The sequence below is a fragment of the Cheilinus undulatus genome, linkage group 12, assembly GCF_018320785.1.
Source record: "Cheilinus undulatus linkage group 12, ASM1832078v1, whole genome shotgun sequence".
Classification (NCBI taxonomy): domain Eukaryota; kingdom Metazoa; phylum Chordata; class Actinopteri; order Labriformes; family Labridae; genus Cheilinus; species Cheilinus undulatus.
The window spans coordinates 18,752,666-18,771,969 of NC_054876.1; the positions used below are offsets into that span (position 1 = coordinate 18,752,666).

General features: G+C 40.5%; 1 protein-coding gene across 2 annotated transcripts in view; it reads left to right on the top strand.

Moving 5' to 3' along the window:
* spns3 (spinster homolog 3 (Drosophila)) overlaps positions 1–19,304 on the top strand; it is a 45,470-nt gene that overhangs the window by 20,041 nt on the left and 6,125 nt on the right. Inside the window, exons 1-10 of one of the 2 annotated variants that reach the window (XM_041800994.1) lie at positions 4,074–4,117; positions 4,548–4,676; positions 7,081–7,326; positions 7,405–7,470; positions 10,498–10,634; positions 11,195–11,346; positions 16,010–16,076; positions 16,237–16,379; positions 17,735–17,887; positions 17,981–18,170. In XM_041800994.1, coding sequence (XP_041656928.1) covers positions 7,101–7,326; positions 7,405–7,470; positions 10,498–10,634; positions 11,195–11,346; positions 16,010–16,076; positions 16,237–16,379; positions 17,735–17,887; positions 17,981–18,170 — 1,134 coding nt within the window. In that variant the 5' untranslated portion in view covers positions 4,074–4,117; positions 4,548–4,676; positions 7,081–7,100. Of the gene's footprint in view, positions 1–4,073; positions 4,118–4,547; positions 4,677–7,080; positions 7,327–7,404; positions 7,471–10,497; positions 10,635–11,194; positions 11,347–16,009; positions 16,077–16,236; positions 16,380–17,734; positions 17,888–17,980; positions 18,171–19,304 lie in introns of those variants that run through there. The other variant, XM_041800993.1, reaches the window with a different exon arrangement.

Genomic DNA, 19,304 nt, shown 5'->3' on the forward strand with positions numbered 1-19,304 from the left:
ATAAAATAAAGCATCATCTTAAAGATAAGACTGTAGAAAGGATGTCTGCTGACTGAACACAAAGTGGAACACAGTTCCATAACCGGGGACCATTACAGCAAAAGCTCCGTCACCCTGACTGCAGCCTTGACTTAGGCACAGTTGGCAAGCCTAAAGGTGCTGATCAAATAGGCCCTGTTGACGCTATAACAGGGGTGATGTGGGAAGTGTGCTTTGTTTCTGTGGGAAATCTAGTGGAATTCTGTACAGTCTAAAGTTAGGCTATGTTATGTGCACTAAGAATGACGGTGCAATAATCCAGCAATGAAGAATGAAAGTATGAATCATTCTTTCAGTGTAGCTAAAAGATAAAACTGGCCTGATTTTGGAGATATTCCCAAGATAATAAAGCAAGGCTAAATCCCTTTAATTATTTTCCTTAATCAAAACTTAGGTTACTGTCAGATATTACTCCAGAGTTTCTTGCGTGAATCTTATTTTTATTCTGAATTCAACTTTATTCATAAACAAAGTCTGACAGCTACATTCACTAAATAACCAAACTGCAAACATTACAGACTTCATAAATAAAAAGAAAAAAATTCATAGATCCAATCCAGAGTAAACTAGAAAAGCACTCAGAGAGTGCAGACCTCCGCCATTAGTCCTATCTCCAAATAAAGAAGAATCCTTTAAAAAATTCCTGGAGAAATTCCATTCCCATGTGCCCCTCTCCCCAGCAAGGTGGAAACACTGTGATGAAGAGCATTGGCATCCCTATGGGTGGACTGGCATAGTGGGGGCATTGCCTGCTGGTGCCAACAGATGCACTGACAGTCTCTCCCATGGTTTCACTGGATGACTGAAAGTCATGGCAGAGGGTGAATATTCCTCTATTCCTCCCAGCATTGTGAGTATTCTCGCTACAATTCGCTGTCTTTCTCTCTGCTACGCTTTGACTCATCTCCTCGACCAGGCATGCGTATTTCAAACTCTTTAAACTCCAAAACTTTGAATGGAAACACAGTCAAAATGCTGCTGGGATTGAAGTTACTCATGTCCGCCATCTCCTGGTGAAAAGTGGTAACAGTGCAGAGCTCCGCCATTAGCCCTATCTCCCAATAGTACAGAATTCTTAGAAAAATTCCTGGATCCAGACAGTGATCCGGATCACTGCCAAAATCTAATCAGTTCTTCCTTATGCCATTTCTGACATTTCCTGAAAATTTCATCAAAATCTGTCCATGACTTTTTGAGTTATGTTGCTAACAAACTAACAACAAACAAACAAACAGAAAAACCCACCTAATCACATAACCTCCTAGGCGGAGGTAATAATTATAAACCCGTTTTGGAAAAAGTTAAGTGGTCGGTGGCTTTGTTAGTTTTAGCTTAAGCTTTTGTTTGTATGCTAGCTGCATAGTTAACAATACTTTGTCAGTCAATGTGGCAAGATCAGCTTTTATTACATGAGCTTTAGCAATGTAGATTCATTTACTAAATACATAACATAGCTACGTGAGCTTTGGCTAACGTGTTAAAGCTGATGTAGTAACATAGCAGCTATAGCTGACATAGCTACATTAACCACATATATAGCTTAGCTACAAGCTTTAGCAAACTTAGCATAAGCTAAGATGGCTAAAATAGCTAATGTAAGGGAAGGTATCTATATAATTTAAGTAAATAAACCTTTTTAGCTTTGGCCTTAGCTGCATTAGTTTGAGCAAAAATTTCAAGCTAATGCAGCTACGTCACTATGTACCTAATGTAGCGATGTAAGCTTTAACAAAGTTAGCTGTAGCTAACAATACTACATTAACTACCAATGCAATGTCACTCTGTGAGCTTTAGCAAACTTAGCATAAGCTAATGTGGCTAATGTAGCTTTGTTAGCTTCAGCTACATTAGCTATGTAAGTGACGCTACATATTCAGATTATATTAATAACACTTTTTTAGCATTAGCCTTAGCTACATTAGCTGCATTTGAGTATCACAGAGGACAAACTTTTTTCCTGTAAGACTGTTCCCTCTGCTTCATTAAATATTTTGAAATCAGATTTTGGAGGTCAGGTTTTTGACTTTTAACTTATGATATCCTTTCACCTCAACCCTTACCCTAACCCCGACCTCGAGTTTAATCTGATTTTATTTTGTAAAGTTTTAGCTTGATAGTTAAAAACCTAACCTGCAAGGCTAAATCTAACAAAAGGCTATTTAAATAAGCTACATAGGTGACACCAATTACATTGCTATGGTAGCCAAAGCTAACAAAGCTAAGTTAGTTACGTTAGCTTATGCTAAAACTGCTAAAGCTAATTGTCAGAAAAATTCCTTTCATCCACCTCTGACCGGTGGTGCCAGTGTAGAAAAATGACAAGAGAATGAGCTGTCTTTAAATACTTTTACTTGCAAGGGATTGAGCAGTTTGCTATCATAAGATGCAACTTCCTCCCGATTGGAGGAAAGATTTGTGAACACAGTAATATACGGATGCATGGTTACAGTTTTTTCATGAGTGGGCGTATACTTAAGTCAACATAGTCTGTGCAGAGCAGATACTAGTGAAGAATAAACAGCCTCCCTTTTAGGGAGTTTGAGAAGAGAAAGTCTTCACTTTGATTTAACAGGTTGAACATCCTTGAATCTGCAGCCTCCCTGCTTCAAAGTACCTCCTGGGTTGCATTCCTTCGTACAGAAACATTTTCTTCACATCTCACAGCTAATAGTAACAACATAAATCTACATACAGTTTTACACAAACACTGAAAAGTTAAGAGCAAAGTTCATTATCTGGAAGGGGTCAACCGTTTGAACTAACAGGATGAGCATGTGGTTAAGATGACATGACATACTTCTGCAAAGGCACACAGCTGGTGTCACAGCAAAGCTGTGGTATAAAAACATCAGAATAACTTCTACAATTCCTTATATGGTAATAAAACACATAATAATGTAGATTATAATGGGATTTTCATCACACTAATGTAGTAGCTTCGTCATGTATTAAGCTTTAGCCACATTTGCTTAAGTTTCCGTTGCTAAACTAATGTAGCTACGTTGCCTGACATACTTACATTTACTGCATAGCTTGCATAGTAACAATAGCTTTAGTTTTTGCATAACTTCTTCTAAAATTGGTCTATTCATAATTTTCCCTGGATTAGACCTCTGATCTTTTCTTTGTTTTATTTATAAAATAATTCTTAGTCTGTCGTGTTTCCAATCTGATTACTTCATGAATTTAACTGCTAGCCATCACTCATAAAAAATTTGAATTCTTAAAGACCCCTTCTAAAATGTTGTACCAGCAAACAACATCACTTCTGTTCTAACACAGGCTGTGTCTCACATAAGTGGCCTGCAAGAGGGATGTCTGAAATCTGCGGTCTGCAGTCAGACTGCTTTGGAAAAGGGGCTTGAATCTGTTGTCCTGGGCCAACAAGAAGCAACTTTTTTGGTTACAGTTCAGTTGTAGGAAGTTTAGTGACATCCAGTGTCCTACATCACTCAAACTTCTTTGGGGTGTCGCCAGTTGAGTGTTTTCTGATTTTATAGATATAAGTGGGTGTGATCAGCAAAACTATGGAACATTGTGACGGTGGATGACGTGGCCTAATGGGAGCATGTAATGTGGAAACAAATCAGGGGCAAGAATCGAGCCTTGAGCTATGCCATATGATGTCAGTGCAGAGGGAGAATTGAATGCATTAACTGATACATAAAACTACACAGAAGATTTGGGGCTGTACCAAGAACAGAAATGTTTTCCCATTCCCTGCATCTGCGTTTGGAGTATATTTATGAATGGTGCTGAACACTGCAATAGAACAAAGTGCACAAAAAGATTTTCAGTGGATGAAAGTTGATTTTTCTGCAGCCCTAACCACACTTGAATGCAAAAAACGAGAACTTAAAGCGTTTTACACCTACTTTTGTAGCTTTGACCTGTCTGTTTTTCTTAGAGTTGCTAAAAGGAAGTCAGAAGTTATTCTGGGTGAAGAACGTTACCGCCTTTTAATTACTACTTCCTCACTGCCTGCCTCAAAGAAAGAACTGTGACCACTTGTAAAAGTCATACAAACTCATCAGCCTGACACTCACATGGACTATCTCAAGTCTTTACTCTACCTGCTGTGAGTAAATGTGGGCAATTTAAACTAAATCAGGCCACTATAACATTCTGATTCAACACATTTTGGTCATATTTTTTGCTTCTTAAAAGAAAGAATGCAGAAACCATACTAAGATATGATAATATGATTAGATAATGCTTGAAATTTAAAGGGCCACACTCTTACAACAGCACTCGTGCTGTGCTATAAAAGCGGGTTGTCAGATGATGTTTTCACTATGGATTGTGACTCTTGTTTTACATTAAACACATACAACCTTGCACTGTGTTGTTTTGGTAATAAAAGAGTTATGAAACTTCAGTAGTTTTTTTATGTCTTCAGTGTTTCTGTGGCCTGTTTACAGCATTACATCACAGTGAAGATGTGTGTATGAGAGCATATGACCCGTCAGAGTGGGCAGGTCCTTTTTTCTAACTTAATATCTCTTCAGGAGGGAGTGCGAGAGCAGAGGCCTGCGTCAGTATCCTGAAGACCCACTGAGAGACACGCTGAGACTCCTCTGACAACTGCAGATATGGAATAAAGTGAGGAGACTGTACAAAGAAGGCATCAGCAGCAGGTAAGTGAAAACTGTTTTTACACAAAGTTGAATTCACAGCCACAACTAGAGGTTTCACTTGGATGATATAAGCAGAATAACCACAGTATCAGCCAGGTCTTAAGCTATCTTATGCACAATAGTGTCACTGTTGTTATAAAGCATCTCTAAATGGTGCAAAATGCATGACGCAGCTTATGGGAGAATAATGTTGAAGCTGTCTAATGCAAGAAAATTCAACGGAGCTGTACTATTTGGAACTTAATGTCATGCACATATAGTTTTTTAAATTTAAAAGTGACTCTAGTAAACCTGTGACTCCTTGTGACCAGTCATGCCTCTTTAAGTCATACTTCAAACAAACACTAAGAAACTAAAAAAAAAGAAAGGGAAACATCAGCATGAATGATTCATTGCAAGGCTCATCAATACACCCACCACTCTGCTGTGTCAATCAACCAATCACAAGTTATGGTAGGTCTGCTCCGTTGTTTTAAAGCCAGACAATCAACACATTTGACCTTATCAATACTGCCATGGAGTCTCATGAGCTAAAATGTAACACAACCCCAATTGCAAAAATATTAGGGCACTCATTAACCCATATTTATTAACAAAAGAACCTAAAAACATATCAGATGTTTAAACTGAGACATTTTACCAGCATCCCCTCTTCTTTTAACAACAGTCTGTAAAAATCTGGGAAATGAGAAGAGCAGGACTTTTGGGAGAAGAATGTTGTTCCATTCTTGTCTGATGCAGGGTTCTACAACAGTGCCAGGACAGTCCCAACGTTCCTGCTGGATTTTTTTTGTTTTATAATGCTCCAGATGTTTTCTGCTGATAATAGGTCTGGACTGCAGGCCAGTTCAGCACCCAGACTCTTCTATTGTGAAGCCATGCTGTTGTGACGGATTTGATATGTGCTTAGCATTGTTCTAATGATATATGCAAGGGCTTTCCGTAAAAAGACATTGCCTGAATGGGAGCATATGTTGCTCTAAAACCTCTATATACTTTTCAGCATTGATAGTGCCTTTCCAGATGTGTGAGCTACCCACACCGTAACCCCAGACCATCAGAGTTGCAGGCTTTTGAACTGTGTGCTGATAACAAGCTATGGTTCCTCTCTGCTTTAATCCACAAGACATGGCATCCCTGGTTTCTACAAAGAACTTCAAATTTTGATTCGTCTGACCACAGCACAGTTTTCCATTTCACCTCAGTCCATTTTAAATAAGCTTTGGCCCAGAGAAGAAAGTGCTGTTTCTGGACTGTGTTCACATATGGCTTCTTTTTTGCATGATACAGCTTTAACTTTCATTTGTGGATGATATGGTGAACTGCACATCTATTTCCTTGGACACGTGTGTTGGAGAGCAAGGCATCCAACAGACAGTTTAAAAAAAAACTCCTGCACATTCTGCAACTTGCAAAGAGGGGGGATTTATTTGCATGTCTTTACAACTGAGTATTAATGAACATTTTTTTGAAACTGTTCCACCATTTTAGACACAATTTTTTCCAAATTGGCAAACTTCTGCCCATCTTTACTTCTGAGGGACTCTGCCTCTCTAGAATGTTTCTTTTATTCCCAGTCATGTTACTGACATGTTGCCATTTCACCTTATTTGTTGCAAAATGCTCCTCCTTTTTTCATTTGTACCAGTTAATTTTCCAGCCTTTTGTTGCACCATTCCTACTTTTTTGAGATGTGTTGCTATCGTCACATTCCAAATGAGCTAATATTCTTCATGAAATAGTACGAAATGTCTCTAAATGTACTGAGGTCTTGTCTTTCTACCAAATAATACTAAAGTATAGATATTTATTTCAGTAAGGACTCAGATGATTGATTAGTATGAATAAGGCTAGCAGGATCAGGACAAAGTTATTCCTTAATAAACAATGACTACTATAGTAGTGTGAGACTTAGTACCACTGACCCCTTTCTTCTGTTTCTACTGGTCTTTACAATGAAAGAGTATCTTTACTGCTAAGTTTCCTTCTTCTTTTAGGATTATTTTGACACACTGTCTTTGCAACAGTTTGTACACACTGTTGTGTAAGTGTCTTTTGTGTAACACGACTGTTTCTTAAGTGTTTCCCCAACCTAAACCAAACTAGATTACATGTGAAGCACAGGACATCAAATATCATGTGTTTTATTACTCACCATGTCACATTAAGTTGATAAAAGTACAGCATAATAAATTCTTACAGTTTAGTGATGTTCAGAGAGCATTTACAACTATGAAAGCAAAAAACTTTAATGTGTATCCTCATATGAAGTGTTTTCCCCAGTCTAAAGCTTATTTCTGTCCTGTCACTTAGCTTTATTAAATTGTCCTATTACACTCACTACCACACAAGGCACAGTGTGGATTTTCCCTCTATCTTTACACCATCCATTCTCCACTCTCAGGTGATAAAGAGCTGTTCACTATGGAGCCAAAGGTATCAGTGATGTCCCCTCAGGACGGGCCCAGGCCTCGGTGGAGTGTGGGTTCCAGCTCGGGTCTACATTATGGCTCTTTTGTGAACAGCCTCTCATCGCTCACGCCACAGACACCAGAGAAACAGAGGATTTCTCCAAAACGTGCGAAGATCGCTGTGGCTGTGCTCTGCTACATCAACCTGCTCAACTACATGGAGAGATACACAATCGCAGGTTAGTTATGGCCATCTGTGCACACAAGGACTCATTCATTTCATTGCATTAGATAACATATGCGTTTTTGTCAAACAGGTGTCCTGCTCAACCTGCAGAAATTCTTTGACATAAGTGACAGTACAGCTGCACTCCTACAAACAGGTATGATTAACAAAAACACAAACACAGCCTCTTTGCAGTTTAAAGGAAACTACTTTGAAATTAATGTTTTGCAAGCTGCCTGTTGCTTCACAGTCAGACAGAAAAACATTCAGAGATGCCCCTAAGCAACTCATGTTGACTTGGCTGTATGCGTTGAGTCATTGACCAGCCTCCCACTCCCTGCTGATGAAAAACACCCCCACGGCATGATGCTGCCATCACCATGCTTTACTGCTGGGATAATATAGGGCAGGTGATGAGCGGTGCTTGGTTTCCTCCAGACATAATATTTAGAATTGTGGCCAAACAGTTAAATGTTGGTTTCATCAGACCACAGAATCTTGTGTCCCACAGCCTGAGTGTTCTTCAGGTGCTTTGTTGCAAACTCCAAGTGGGTTTTCATGTGTTTTTCACTGAGGAGAGGCTTCTGTCTAACCACTCTGCCACAAGCCTAGATTAGTGGAGGGCTGCAGGGATGGATGTCATTCTGGAAATTTGTCCCATCTGCACACAGGATCTCTGGAATCAGTCAGAGTGACCATCAGCTTCTTGGTCACCTCCCTTACTAAGGCTGGCCACACCCATCCATCCATCCATTTTCTATACTGCTTATCCCGTTAGGGGTCACAGGGGGGCTGAAGCCTATCCTAGCTGTCATTGGGCGAGAGGCGGGCTACACCCTGGACTGGTCGCCAGTCAATCGCAGGGCTGACATATAGAGACACACAACCAGGCACACAAACACTCACACCTATGGCCAATTTTAGATTCACCAATTAACCTAATGAGCATGTTTTTGGTGGTGGGAGAAAGCCGGAGTACCCGGAGAGAACCCATGCGTGCACTGGGAGAACATGCAACAGAAAGGCCTTGACCAACAAACAAACCAGGGACCTTCTAGCTGTGAGGCGACAGCTACAGCCATGCAGCCTGGCTGGCCACACACTAGTAGTAAAACAACTTTTAAAATGTGTGAGTCCACAGACACAAAGACAAACTAAAATGATTTTTCATCCTATGATCCTCTGAGCACTCTCATATGATGACTCAGCCAGGCTGTTGGACCACTGAGACCGTACACCTGCCGACCTGCCAGCTACCTCGTGTGATTACATGACTTTAGAAGAATAACAAGAAGTGGGTTCCACCCTGAAGTAGTCGTCAGTCAATCACAGGGCTAACATATAGAGACGGACAACCAGGCACAATTTAGAGTCTTTGGTGGTGGGAGAAAGCGGAGTAACCAGAGAGAACCTACGCATGCACGAGGAGAACATGCAAACTCTGCACAGAAAAGCCCTTACCAGAAAGGTAACTGGGAACCTTTTTGCTGTGAGGCAACAGTGCTAACCCCTGAGCTACGTGCAGCCCACATGTTATGGGTGCAGCAAAAATCATGAAACAAGGAGGAGACTCAGGATGAATGGCTGGAATGGAGAAGACTACAGTTGGGTTTCGGCCTTTGAGCGGTAAAGTATGTATAACCCGGCTGGTGACGCTACCTGGTCTGTTCGTTATCTTTGTTAGAGGCACTGTGACCTACAATCATAACTATCAAACATGTTTGAAATTTACAATTTGACATCTGGGAGGCTACAACTTGATTTGGAGCAGTACAATGATTGTGTTGACACCACACGCACGCGGACTATTCAGACAAATTATCGTTTGCAATGAGGCTCCACTCGGGATACTCCCCAACGATCACTGGGGGAGGCAAATCTGCCCTCAAATTGGGCTTAAAATCCTGTAGTGAGTGGCCAGCCTAAGGCTCTTGGCATCTGATTGCTTACCCTAACCCTTCTTCAGAGAGGTGTGTGCCTTTCCAAATCATGTCCAATAAATTTAATCTACTAAAGACAGACTCCTATCAAGGTGTAGAAACATCCCAGCAATGACTGAGAGAAATGTTGCCAAGGGTGTGAACACTTATGCCAATGTGATATTTCTGTTTTTCTTTTTTAGTAAATTTGCAAACATTTCTGAAATTCTGTTTTCACTTTGTCATGATTAGGTACTGAGTGTAGATTAATGAGAGAAAAAATAAATTGTAGCATCAGACTGCAACATTAAAAAAAAAAAACTTGAAAAAAAGTGAAAGGGGTCTGAATACTTCGTAAAGGTATAAGATGATATCTTTGTATGTCATGAAAGTTTAACATGGAAAAATTAAACTTATACCTGCAAAACTGTAAGGCATTTTCATAGAACAAACAACAAACTTGAAAAATAATTGCATTCACTTCATTTCTTTCTCAGGCTGAGATTTGGGACATTAATGGTGCTGGAGTTGTTAAAATAAGGGAGTCTTACTTTTTTGTGAATGTAGACATAAAGGTCAGGTGCAGCCTGATGGTGCCTTAGAACAGAAACTTGTGGTTAGGTCTTTACAGCATTCTGTAAGAAAGAAAAAGACCAGCTGGTTGATTTCAGGGTCCAGTTTTATCCAAAGTTGTATCACATTTGCACTTCCTCTATTACTTTAGAGTCAAAGGTTATCTCTACACTCTGAGCAGCACATCCTTATCATGGCCTGTATTGAAACTAGATTAAACCACACCGTTCCTGTTAGTTAAAATTTATCTGATTCTTGTGCTTTGCTTATTTGGTAAAACTACATAAACCACTATTTTCAAATCAGGGTCAAGTGGCCAGTAAGTGCACGTATTATAGCTAAATCCTGTTAATTTACTGCTGTGAATGCTGAGTCAGCATCCTCATTTAACATTCACATATCATTTGATGGCATTGCTTTAAATCTTTATCACTAAAGATGAATTCTTGCAACATGTGCTGCAAGCTGTTAAATGCAGATCAATCAGTGTTGGTTGTTTTAGGACAGAATAATAAGACGTTACACCCTCGCTTTGACTCGTGTTGTGTTTTCTATTCTATGTGAGTCAGAGATCTGTGTGGTGGAGGTCTGTTTATACTTATTGGTTTATACATGTTCAGAACATTTCATTGCAGTTACAACATCTTGTCTCGTCATCAGGTCAGAGGTGATTCTTATTTTTGTGCCCACAGTCTTCATCTGCAGTTTCTTACTCCTGGCCCCCCTCTTTGGATACCTCGGTGACCGCTACAACAGGAAGTACATCATGATTGGTGGACTTTGTGTGTGGCTTGTGACGGCAGCAGGCAGCTCTTTTGTCACTGAGTCGGTAAGTGAGAAATAGATGTGTTCACACGAGTAAAGCGACTCAAAAAGATGACAAAATGTCTCTTCCTGCAGCCTGTAGTAAGACCTCTGTTCCTCTTTTATGCACCCTCGATGCGCACCCACTCCTCAAACAGGAGTGCCCTTAGCAGCAACAACTGCCAGCAGGCATTGGCGATAACTGTCAAAAAGTCTTTCACATTGCTGTGGAGGACTTTGGCCCACTCTTCTTTGTAGAATTGTTTTGATTCAGCTATACTGGAGGGTTTTCCAGCATGAGCAGCCTGTTTAAGGTCATGCCAAAGCATCTCAATCCAATTTATGATGATCTGAAACATTTAATTGTGACAAATATTAAAAAAAAAAAAAAAAAAGAAATCAGGAAGGGGGCAAACATTTTTTCTAAAGTACTGTAGTTGAAAGCGAGAACTTGTTCCAATCTGCAGTTTCTTTTGGCTTTCTTTTCATATTAATCAATTGTTGATGTTTTTGCAGTTTGAATGCCATCTGTTAAGCCTCTCATATCTCTTTTGCTGACCTGTGCCCATGTCCTGATCTCTGTAGTTTTTCTGGCTCCTAATACTGCTACGAGCTATGGTTGGGATTGGAGAGGCCAGCTACTCCACCATTGCTCCCACCATAATCGGTGACCTCTTCACTGGGGCTCAGAGGAGCATCGTCATCTGCGTTTTCTACATTTTCATCCCTATTGGAAGGTTAGAAACGATCTCCAACCTGCATCTTTGGTGTTTTAATCAGCCACTAAAAATCATGTGTTTCTGCAGGAATTCAGTTGAATGCATCATATAATCCTGGATAATAAAATGAAAAAGGGGGAACCATGAGGAGCAATGCACACTTGAAACATGTAATTGTTGGCAATGATCTTGGTGTAATTTTCTTCAATGCATCAGATTTTGGAGTTCTATTTCAGTGCAGGACTTGAACAAGCATCAGAGCAGATTGACCCAGACAGGAACAAGAATGTAAAAAGACAATTCAGTCAATTTCTAGATACAACACAGTGCACAGACTCCCAACGGTAAAGCTTATCACTCTGTCAACATTACATCCCTTGCTGTGGAACGAACCACAAGTCATCAGTTTGTCAGCAGGTCTAATGGATAACATGGTGCCATGGACGAAGAAAAGTTTATTTTTAAAGAGGAAAACCACAGCATTTTATTCAAAAACCCCACCACACGCCCTGCATAGAAAACAAAAATTTTAACTTCCTGTGGGGGTTATAATGCTTCTGATTACTGTTTTAGTTACTTTAGTTACGGATTATTTTGATAATCATTATTAATAAAAAATATGAATAAAGGTCCCTTTCCCACTGCCTTGTTAAAATCAAATCTCTCTGCAATCAGTCCCCTGATAACCAGTATTATTAACCAGTCCCTCCAAGCCGGCCACATTCCATCAGCCCTTAAGATGGCGATCATCAGACCCCATCTCAAAAAACCAACTTTAGACCCACAAATCCTCACACATTACAGGCCCATATCCAACCTCCCATTCCTGTCCAAGGTTCTGGAAAAAGCAGATGCAGTTCAACTTCTAGAACATCTGGATCAGAACCAGCTTTTTGAAGAATTCCAGTCCGGCTTTCGATCAGCCCACAGCACAGAGACTTCCTTGGTCAGAGTCTCGAACGACCTACTTCTGGCAGCTGATAATGGTTCCACATCCCTCCTTATCCTCCTTGACCTGACCGCTGCTTTCGACACTGTTGACCCCAACATCCTACTTCACCGCTTACACCACACTGCTGGTATCTCTGGTTCTGCCCTGGATTGGTTCAGATCTTACCTCCCAGACAGGTCAGAATACGTGGCCCTCGGGGAAGCTAGGTCCAGTACCCACTATTCCACCTGTGGAGTCCCCCAAGGATCAGTCCTCGGCCCAACCCTCTTCACACTCTACACGCTTCCCCTCAGCCACGTCATCAGCAGGCATGGAATTTCCTTCCATTGCTATGCTGATGACACACAGCTATATCTGAAAACAGACCCCTCTACCGCTGCCTCTACGCCATCACCATCTCCATCCGCACTCATCACCTGCCTGGAGGAGATAAAGGCGTGGATGAGTCAAAACTTCCTACAACTTAACAGCTCAAAAACAGAGTTCATCCTAGTTGACACTCCTCATCAGGTCCACTCATCCCGCATTACAGGTATATCCTTCTCTGGTCAAAACATCCCACTTTCACCCCTGATCATCAACCTAGGTGTCATATTTGACCCCCATCTCACCTTCGATTCTCACATCAAAACAACTCTGCAAGAGCTCCTACTTCCACCTCAGAAATATTGCTAAACTCCGGCCATCTCTCACCCTCCAAGATGCAGAGAAACTCATCCACCCCTTTGTCTCCTCAAGGCTGGATTACTGCAACACACTTCTCATCGGGATCCCAATAAGAGCCTTCAAAAGCTCCAATATGTCCAAAACAGCGCAGCTAGGATCCTGATGAGAGTGCGTAAATTTGAACACATCACACCAATCCTGCAATCCCTACACTGGCTTCCCATCCACTTCAGAATTCAATACAAAATCTTCCTCCTCGCCCACCAGTGCATCTATGGCAACGCTCCATCAAATCTCAAAGAACTGTTAACCCCCCAAACCACCTCAAGACACCTCCGATCCAGCAACTCAAACTGCCTCCTCACACCCAGAACTAAGCTCCGCACGATGGGGGACCGTGCCTTCTGCTCCTCCGCATCCCGCCTCTGGAACACCCTCCCTGACCACATTAAAGCTCCACAGACAGTTAAATCTTTCAAAAAAACAGCTCAAAACCTTCCTCTTTCAAAAAGCATTCATCAACTAATCAGACATTGGCCACTCTGCCTCTAGATCCCACCCTCTCGGAATTTGGGCTTAGCAGACCTCTGTTGTTTTTAATTCCTGCTTTGTACTGTTCTTTCTCTGACTTTATTTTAATCTTGCTTTTATTCTATTTAAGGCTTTTACTCTTATGCACCTATTTATTGCACTTTGAGGTTTGTTTCTAAATGTAAAGTGCGTTATAAATAAAATTTATTATTATTATTATTATTAATAAATATCAGGGCACCACCCTGAAAACAGGGAACAACAACAAAAAGGAGTCAAAGTTTAAAAAATTATAATACTAGTATTTGATAAAAATTGGTATTTGAATAAATAAAAGGTGTAAAATCAAGTATGACCCTCAACCCAGCAATATGTTACAATGGGTGTGCACAATAATCAAAGAGAACTTCTCTTTAAATCAACAATAGTATGTACATTACAGAATCAACTAGCAAAGCACTCAGAGAGCGCAGACATCCGCCATTAGCCCTATCTCCCAATAGTGAAGAATCCTTTAAAAACATTCCTGGATCCAGACAGTGATCTGGATCACTCCCAAAATTTAATTCACTGATTACTCCCTCCCCGGTGGGGTGGAGACATGGTGAGGCAAAGCATTGGCTTCGCTACGTGTGGACTGTCATGGTGGAAGCACCCATGGTCTCACTGGACGACTGAAAGTCATGGAGGAGGGTGAATATTCCTCTATTCCTCCCAGCATTGTGAGTATTCTCGCTACAATTCGCTGTCTTTCTCTCTGTTACACTCCGACTCGTCTCCTCGACCGGGCGTGCATCTTTCAAACTCTATAAACTCCAAAACTTTGAATAGAAAGACACCAAAAACATGCTGCTGGGATTGAAGTTACTCATGTCTGCCATCTCCTGGTGGTAACAGCGCAGAGCCCGCTATTAGCCATATCTCCCAATAATATCCAATAATAATCCTTTAAAAAATTCCTGGATCCAGATGGTGATCCAGATCAGTCCCAAAATCTAATCAGTTCTTCCTTATGCCATTTCTGACATTTCCTGAAAATTTCATGAAAATCCATCCATGACTTTTTGATTTATGTTGCTAACAAACAAACTAACTAACAAACTAACAAACCCACCTGATCACATAACCTCCTTGGTGGAGGTAATAAGGCAAAATCAAATAATTTACCATTACAAAACTAAACTACATAGAAAAACTTTTTAAAAAGTGAAGTAAATAAGTAATCCTGGTGTTTGAGAATGTGTAAGAATGAGAAAAAGAGAAAGTGAGAAGAGGGCAGGAATATTACAATTGCTGGACAATGTGTGGTTTCACATATGACTTTAAAGATGGTGGACTTAGAACAGAGAAAGCTCCCTGGCATGGCTGGGGAGTCTACAAACTCAGTATGGTAACTTCACCACATAAATCCAGTGGCTGGGTGATTTTACAGTCGTCCTAAAAGTTCGTGTGAGCAAAGGCACTGTACTGGACATAAATGGACACAGCAAAGTAAACCGACAAAACATAAGCAGAGACAACAAATGCCACTTTCAAATGAAATGCTTTCAACAGTTCTGCCCAGATCAAAGCCTCTTACTTGTGATGGCGGTGTGTGATTAGAGTCGAGTGTCCAACTGGTTCCAAAAGTGAGTAGAGGTAAGTCCATTGATGTTCCTTCCATGGCTGGAATTGACTCCAGCAAGTAAAAAGTCTTGTGGTATCAAGATTCAGTTTTGGGACAAGAGTATGGCTTATTCGCCCTTATAAGGCTGGAGAAGAGTTGCATTTCCTTCTTCAGTTACTGGTGGTCCACAGAGGAGGGATCAAGAGAGCTTTTCTAGTATTGAACCCCCTGTAGCTTCTTCTTAGGTATCTTCATATCTCCATAGTCCGGTGATCTCTTGTCTCCAGCTGCCCAGGGCAGTGCTCCAATGCACACCCCCCCAGAAACACATCCAGTGGGCAAGGGCATGCAACATCAGTCTGTACACCAGGAAAGTGGCAAAGGCGGAGTATGTAAAATTTGCGTGCAACATAATAGTTTGACTTTCTATTACTGCATGTTAACATAAATACTTTGTAAGAGCTGTTGCTTTGCCTTCCCTCTGAAGCATCTTTTTCTACATTACGTTCAGTCTCCTGAGACCCTCTCCCTAGTAAACGGGAAATGTCTCCCTCTGTGAGGCATGTCATGCAATTCTGAAAGATTTCAGGAGGTTACACTGAAATTTTCTCGATATTTTCAGAATTTCCTGTGTGAAAAGGGCTGAAGTGGCCTTTCAATTTCTCAACCATGGAGAAATAACTAAGCTGCAATGACAACATCAAGTTTTAATCTGCAAGATGATTTTTACAACAAAGAAATGTTAAACCTGCTGAGTTCTTTGACAGTTAAACATGGAGGACAGTGGTTTATGGTGATTTTTTAAATCATATTAGAGGCCACTAAGCCTCAACCTATTTAAGGTTTGAAGTGACATTAATATATCTGATACATAACAGTGTTAAGTTTTATGATCACTCAAATATTTTGTAATTGTGTGTTTTCAGTGGTCTTGGATACATCACAGGAGCTGGGATTGCTACTCTCACAGGAGACTGGCGCTGGGCTCTCAGGGTACAAAGTTTCAGTATAATACTATTACTACTACTACAACTAATGATAATAATAACCTTAATGTATAGAGCCACTTTCAAGGAGCCTAAGGATGCATCAGACCACACAAACAAAGACTGTGCACTTACAGATAATCTAACATTTTGTTCCTTATTCTCAGATTACTCCTATCATGGGAATAGTGGGACTTGTGTTGTTGGTTCTCTTGTGCCCAAACCCACCCAGGGGTGCTGCTGAAACCCAAGGAGAGGGGATCACAGGGGGGAGCTCTTACCTGGAGGATGTCAAGTATCTGCTGAGAAAGTAAGATATAAAATGAATACTGAAGAAATACTATAGCCATGTAACCTGACACTACAGGTAGACTGTTTCCCATATCTATGGTATGGGATGAATATTTCCCATCCATCAGGGCAACAGTCCACAGACGGTGTAGGGAGGCGAAGACATTTCATTTTTAAAATGAGCAAAAAACAAAACAAAAACTCAGAAGGTAATTGGACAAATGATTTGTGCTACATTCATTTAGTGTAAAACAGAGAAACAGAACATATGACATAGTAGGCATCATACTACAAAATGTAAAGAAACATAACAGCCAGCAGCTACCTTTGTTCACTATCAGTGGAGCCAATTTCCAATGAAACAGACACTAAAGGCTAAGTTTGCTATGCAGATAACCTAAGTACCTAACTTACATAGCTCCTATGTGAACTTAGTTTCATAGATACTATGGCTTGCTTAAGCTATGTACTATGTAAGCTACGTAGCTATGTTATCTATCACTAAGTTAGCTTCAGCCACATGAGCCTCAGCAAACGTAACTTAAAGTCCTTTAGTTATACAGATCACATAGATTGGTAGCTTATGTAGATGTAGCTTCTTTGTGAGCTTAGTTTCATAGATTCTATGGCTTAGTTTTAGCTATGTATCTACGCTTTCTATGTAGCTACACAACCACATAGCTTTCTTAGCTACTTAGCACGATTATCTATAGCTAAGTTAGCTCTTGCAACATGAGCCTTTGAAAATATAGCTAAAGCTAATTTTGCTATGCATATAACATAGATATGTTACTTACATTGCTTACATAGGTTATGTAGCTCCTTTGTGAGCTTAGTTTCATAGATATTATGGCTTACTTGTAGCTATATAGCTACATTAGCTATGTTTTCTATAGCTACATAGCTTTAGCCACATGAGTTTTAGCAAATGTAAAAAAAAATAGATACGTAGCTTGTACAGCTTTTGTAATCCCTTTGTGGGCTTAGTTTCATGGATGCTATGGCTTAATTGTACCTATGTAGCTACATTAGCTACATAGCAAAGTTATCCATGTAGCTTACATAACTTACTGAGCTATGTTAGTTATGCTGGTTGTGGCTGAATGTTCTCATGGAGGACGAGCTTTTCCCTGTAAGCAGGTTGTTTATAAGGCTTAATTCAAAGTTTTTTAATCAAGTTTTGCAGGTCTGGCTTGTAACTTTAAATTTTTGGTATCCTAAACCTGAGATAAGGGTCAGATGAACAGTCAGTGTCAGTGGCTGTCTGAGATGAATGATCTGCAGCCAGACTATCACTTTAACCTATGGTTAAAAGGGATATGATTTCTATCACTTAATTTATATTTTCTACTATTTTTGTCCCTCTTACACTAGTAAAAGTTACATGTGGTCAACACTTGGAGTAACAGCTACGGCCTTCCTCACTGGAGCTCTGGCTTTCTGGATGCCCACTTTCCTGTCCAGAGCTCAGATCGCTCAGAATCTCAGACCTGTGTGTGAAAAAGAGCCGTGCAACACCACAGACAGGTACAACATGACCAAAAAGACCCTTCAGATTTCACACTTCCTTTTAATCCACCTCAGAATGAAATAAAATTGATCATGATGCCCTCTGTGCAGTTTTATCTTTGGAGGTGTGACAGTGGTGACAGGCATTCTGGGAGGGTGCCTTGGCACGGTTTTGTCTCGATGGTTTAGGGACAAGGTGCCAAATGTGGACCCTATCATCTGTGCAGTGGGTCTACTGGGATCAGCCCCCTGCCTCTTTATCGTCATCTTTGCTGCTTCATCAAGTATTCCTGCTACTTATGTAAGAGACAAACTGCTGTCTTAACTGACGTAATCCAGCTAACAGTGCTGTGAAAAAGTATTTGCCCCCTTCCTGATTTCTTATAGTTGTCAGACTTAAACATTACAGATAATCAACAAATTTAAATATCAAAGATAACCTGAGTAAATACAAAATGCAGTTTTTAAATTATTTATTTATAAAGGGAAAACGCTATCTAAACCTTAACTGCCCTGATGTGAAAAGTCATCAACCCCCCTTGTTAAATCATGAATTAACTTTGACTAGCCACATGTTTGGAAAGCTGAGTTCAGATTCTCTAGCTAAACCCAGGCCTGATTACTGCCAGACCTGTTGATTAAAAAATGTTGTATACTTAACCTGACTGGTAAAGTGAAGTTGGCTAAAGGATCTCAAAAAAAAAACAATACATCATGGCACCATCTAAAGAAATTCAAGAGCAGGTTACAGACATTTTGGGACTCTAGCCAACCGCAGTGAGAGCCATTATCCACAAATGGAGAAAACTTGAAACAGTGACTAACTTTCCCTGGAGTTGCCAGCCTACCAAAATTACTCCAAGAGCGCATCTCTGACTCATCCAGGAGGTCCCAAAAGAACCCAGAACTACATCTAAAGAGCTGCAGGCCTTACTTGACTCAGTTAAAGTTGGTGTTCATGATTCAATGATAAGAAAGAGACTGATCAAAACAGCATCCATGGGAAAGTTCCAAGACCAAAACCACTGCTGACCAAAAAGAACACAAAGGCTTGGCTCACATTTGAGGAAAAAAAAAAAAACAACTTAATGATCCGCAAGTCTTTCAGGAAAATCTTCTGTGGACTGATGGGATAAAAGTTGAGCTTTTTGGAAGGTGTGCACCCCTTTACATCAGGCATAAAGCTAATGTAGCATTTTATTAAAAGACCATCATATCAACAGTCAAACATGGTGGGTGGTAGTGTGATGGTCTAGGACTTCTTTCCTGCTTCAGGACCTGGATCAGTTACTGTAATTGATAAAACCATGAATTCTGCTCATAACAAGACCATCCTAAAGGGGTCTGTCTGGCTATCAGTTTCCAGCCGCTGTGGGGTTATGCAGCAGGACAATGATCCAGCAAGTCCACCTCTGAATGGCTGAGTGGCGTAGTC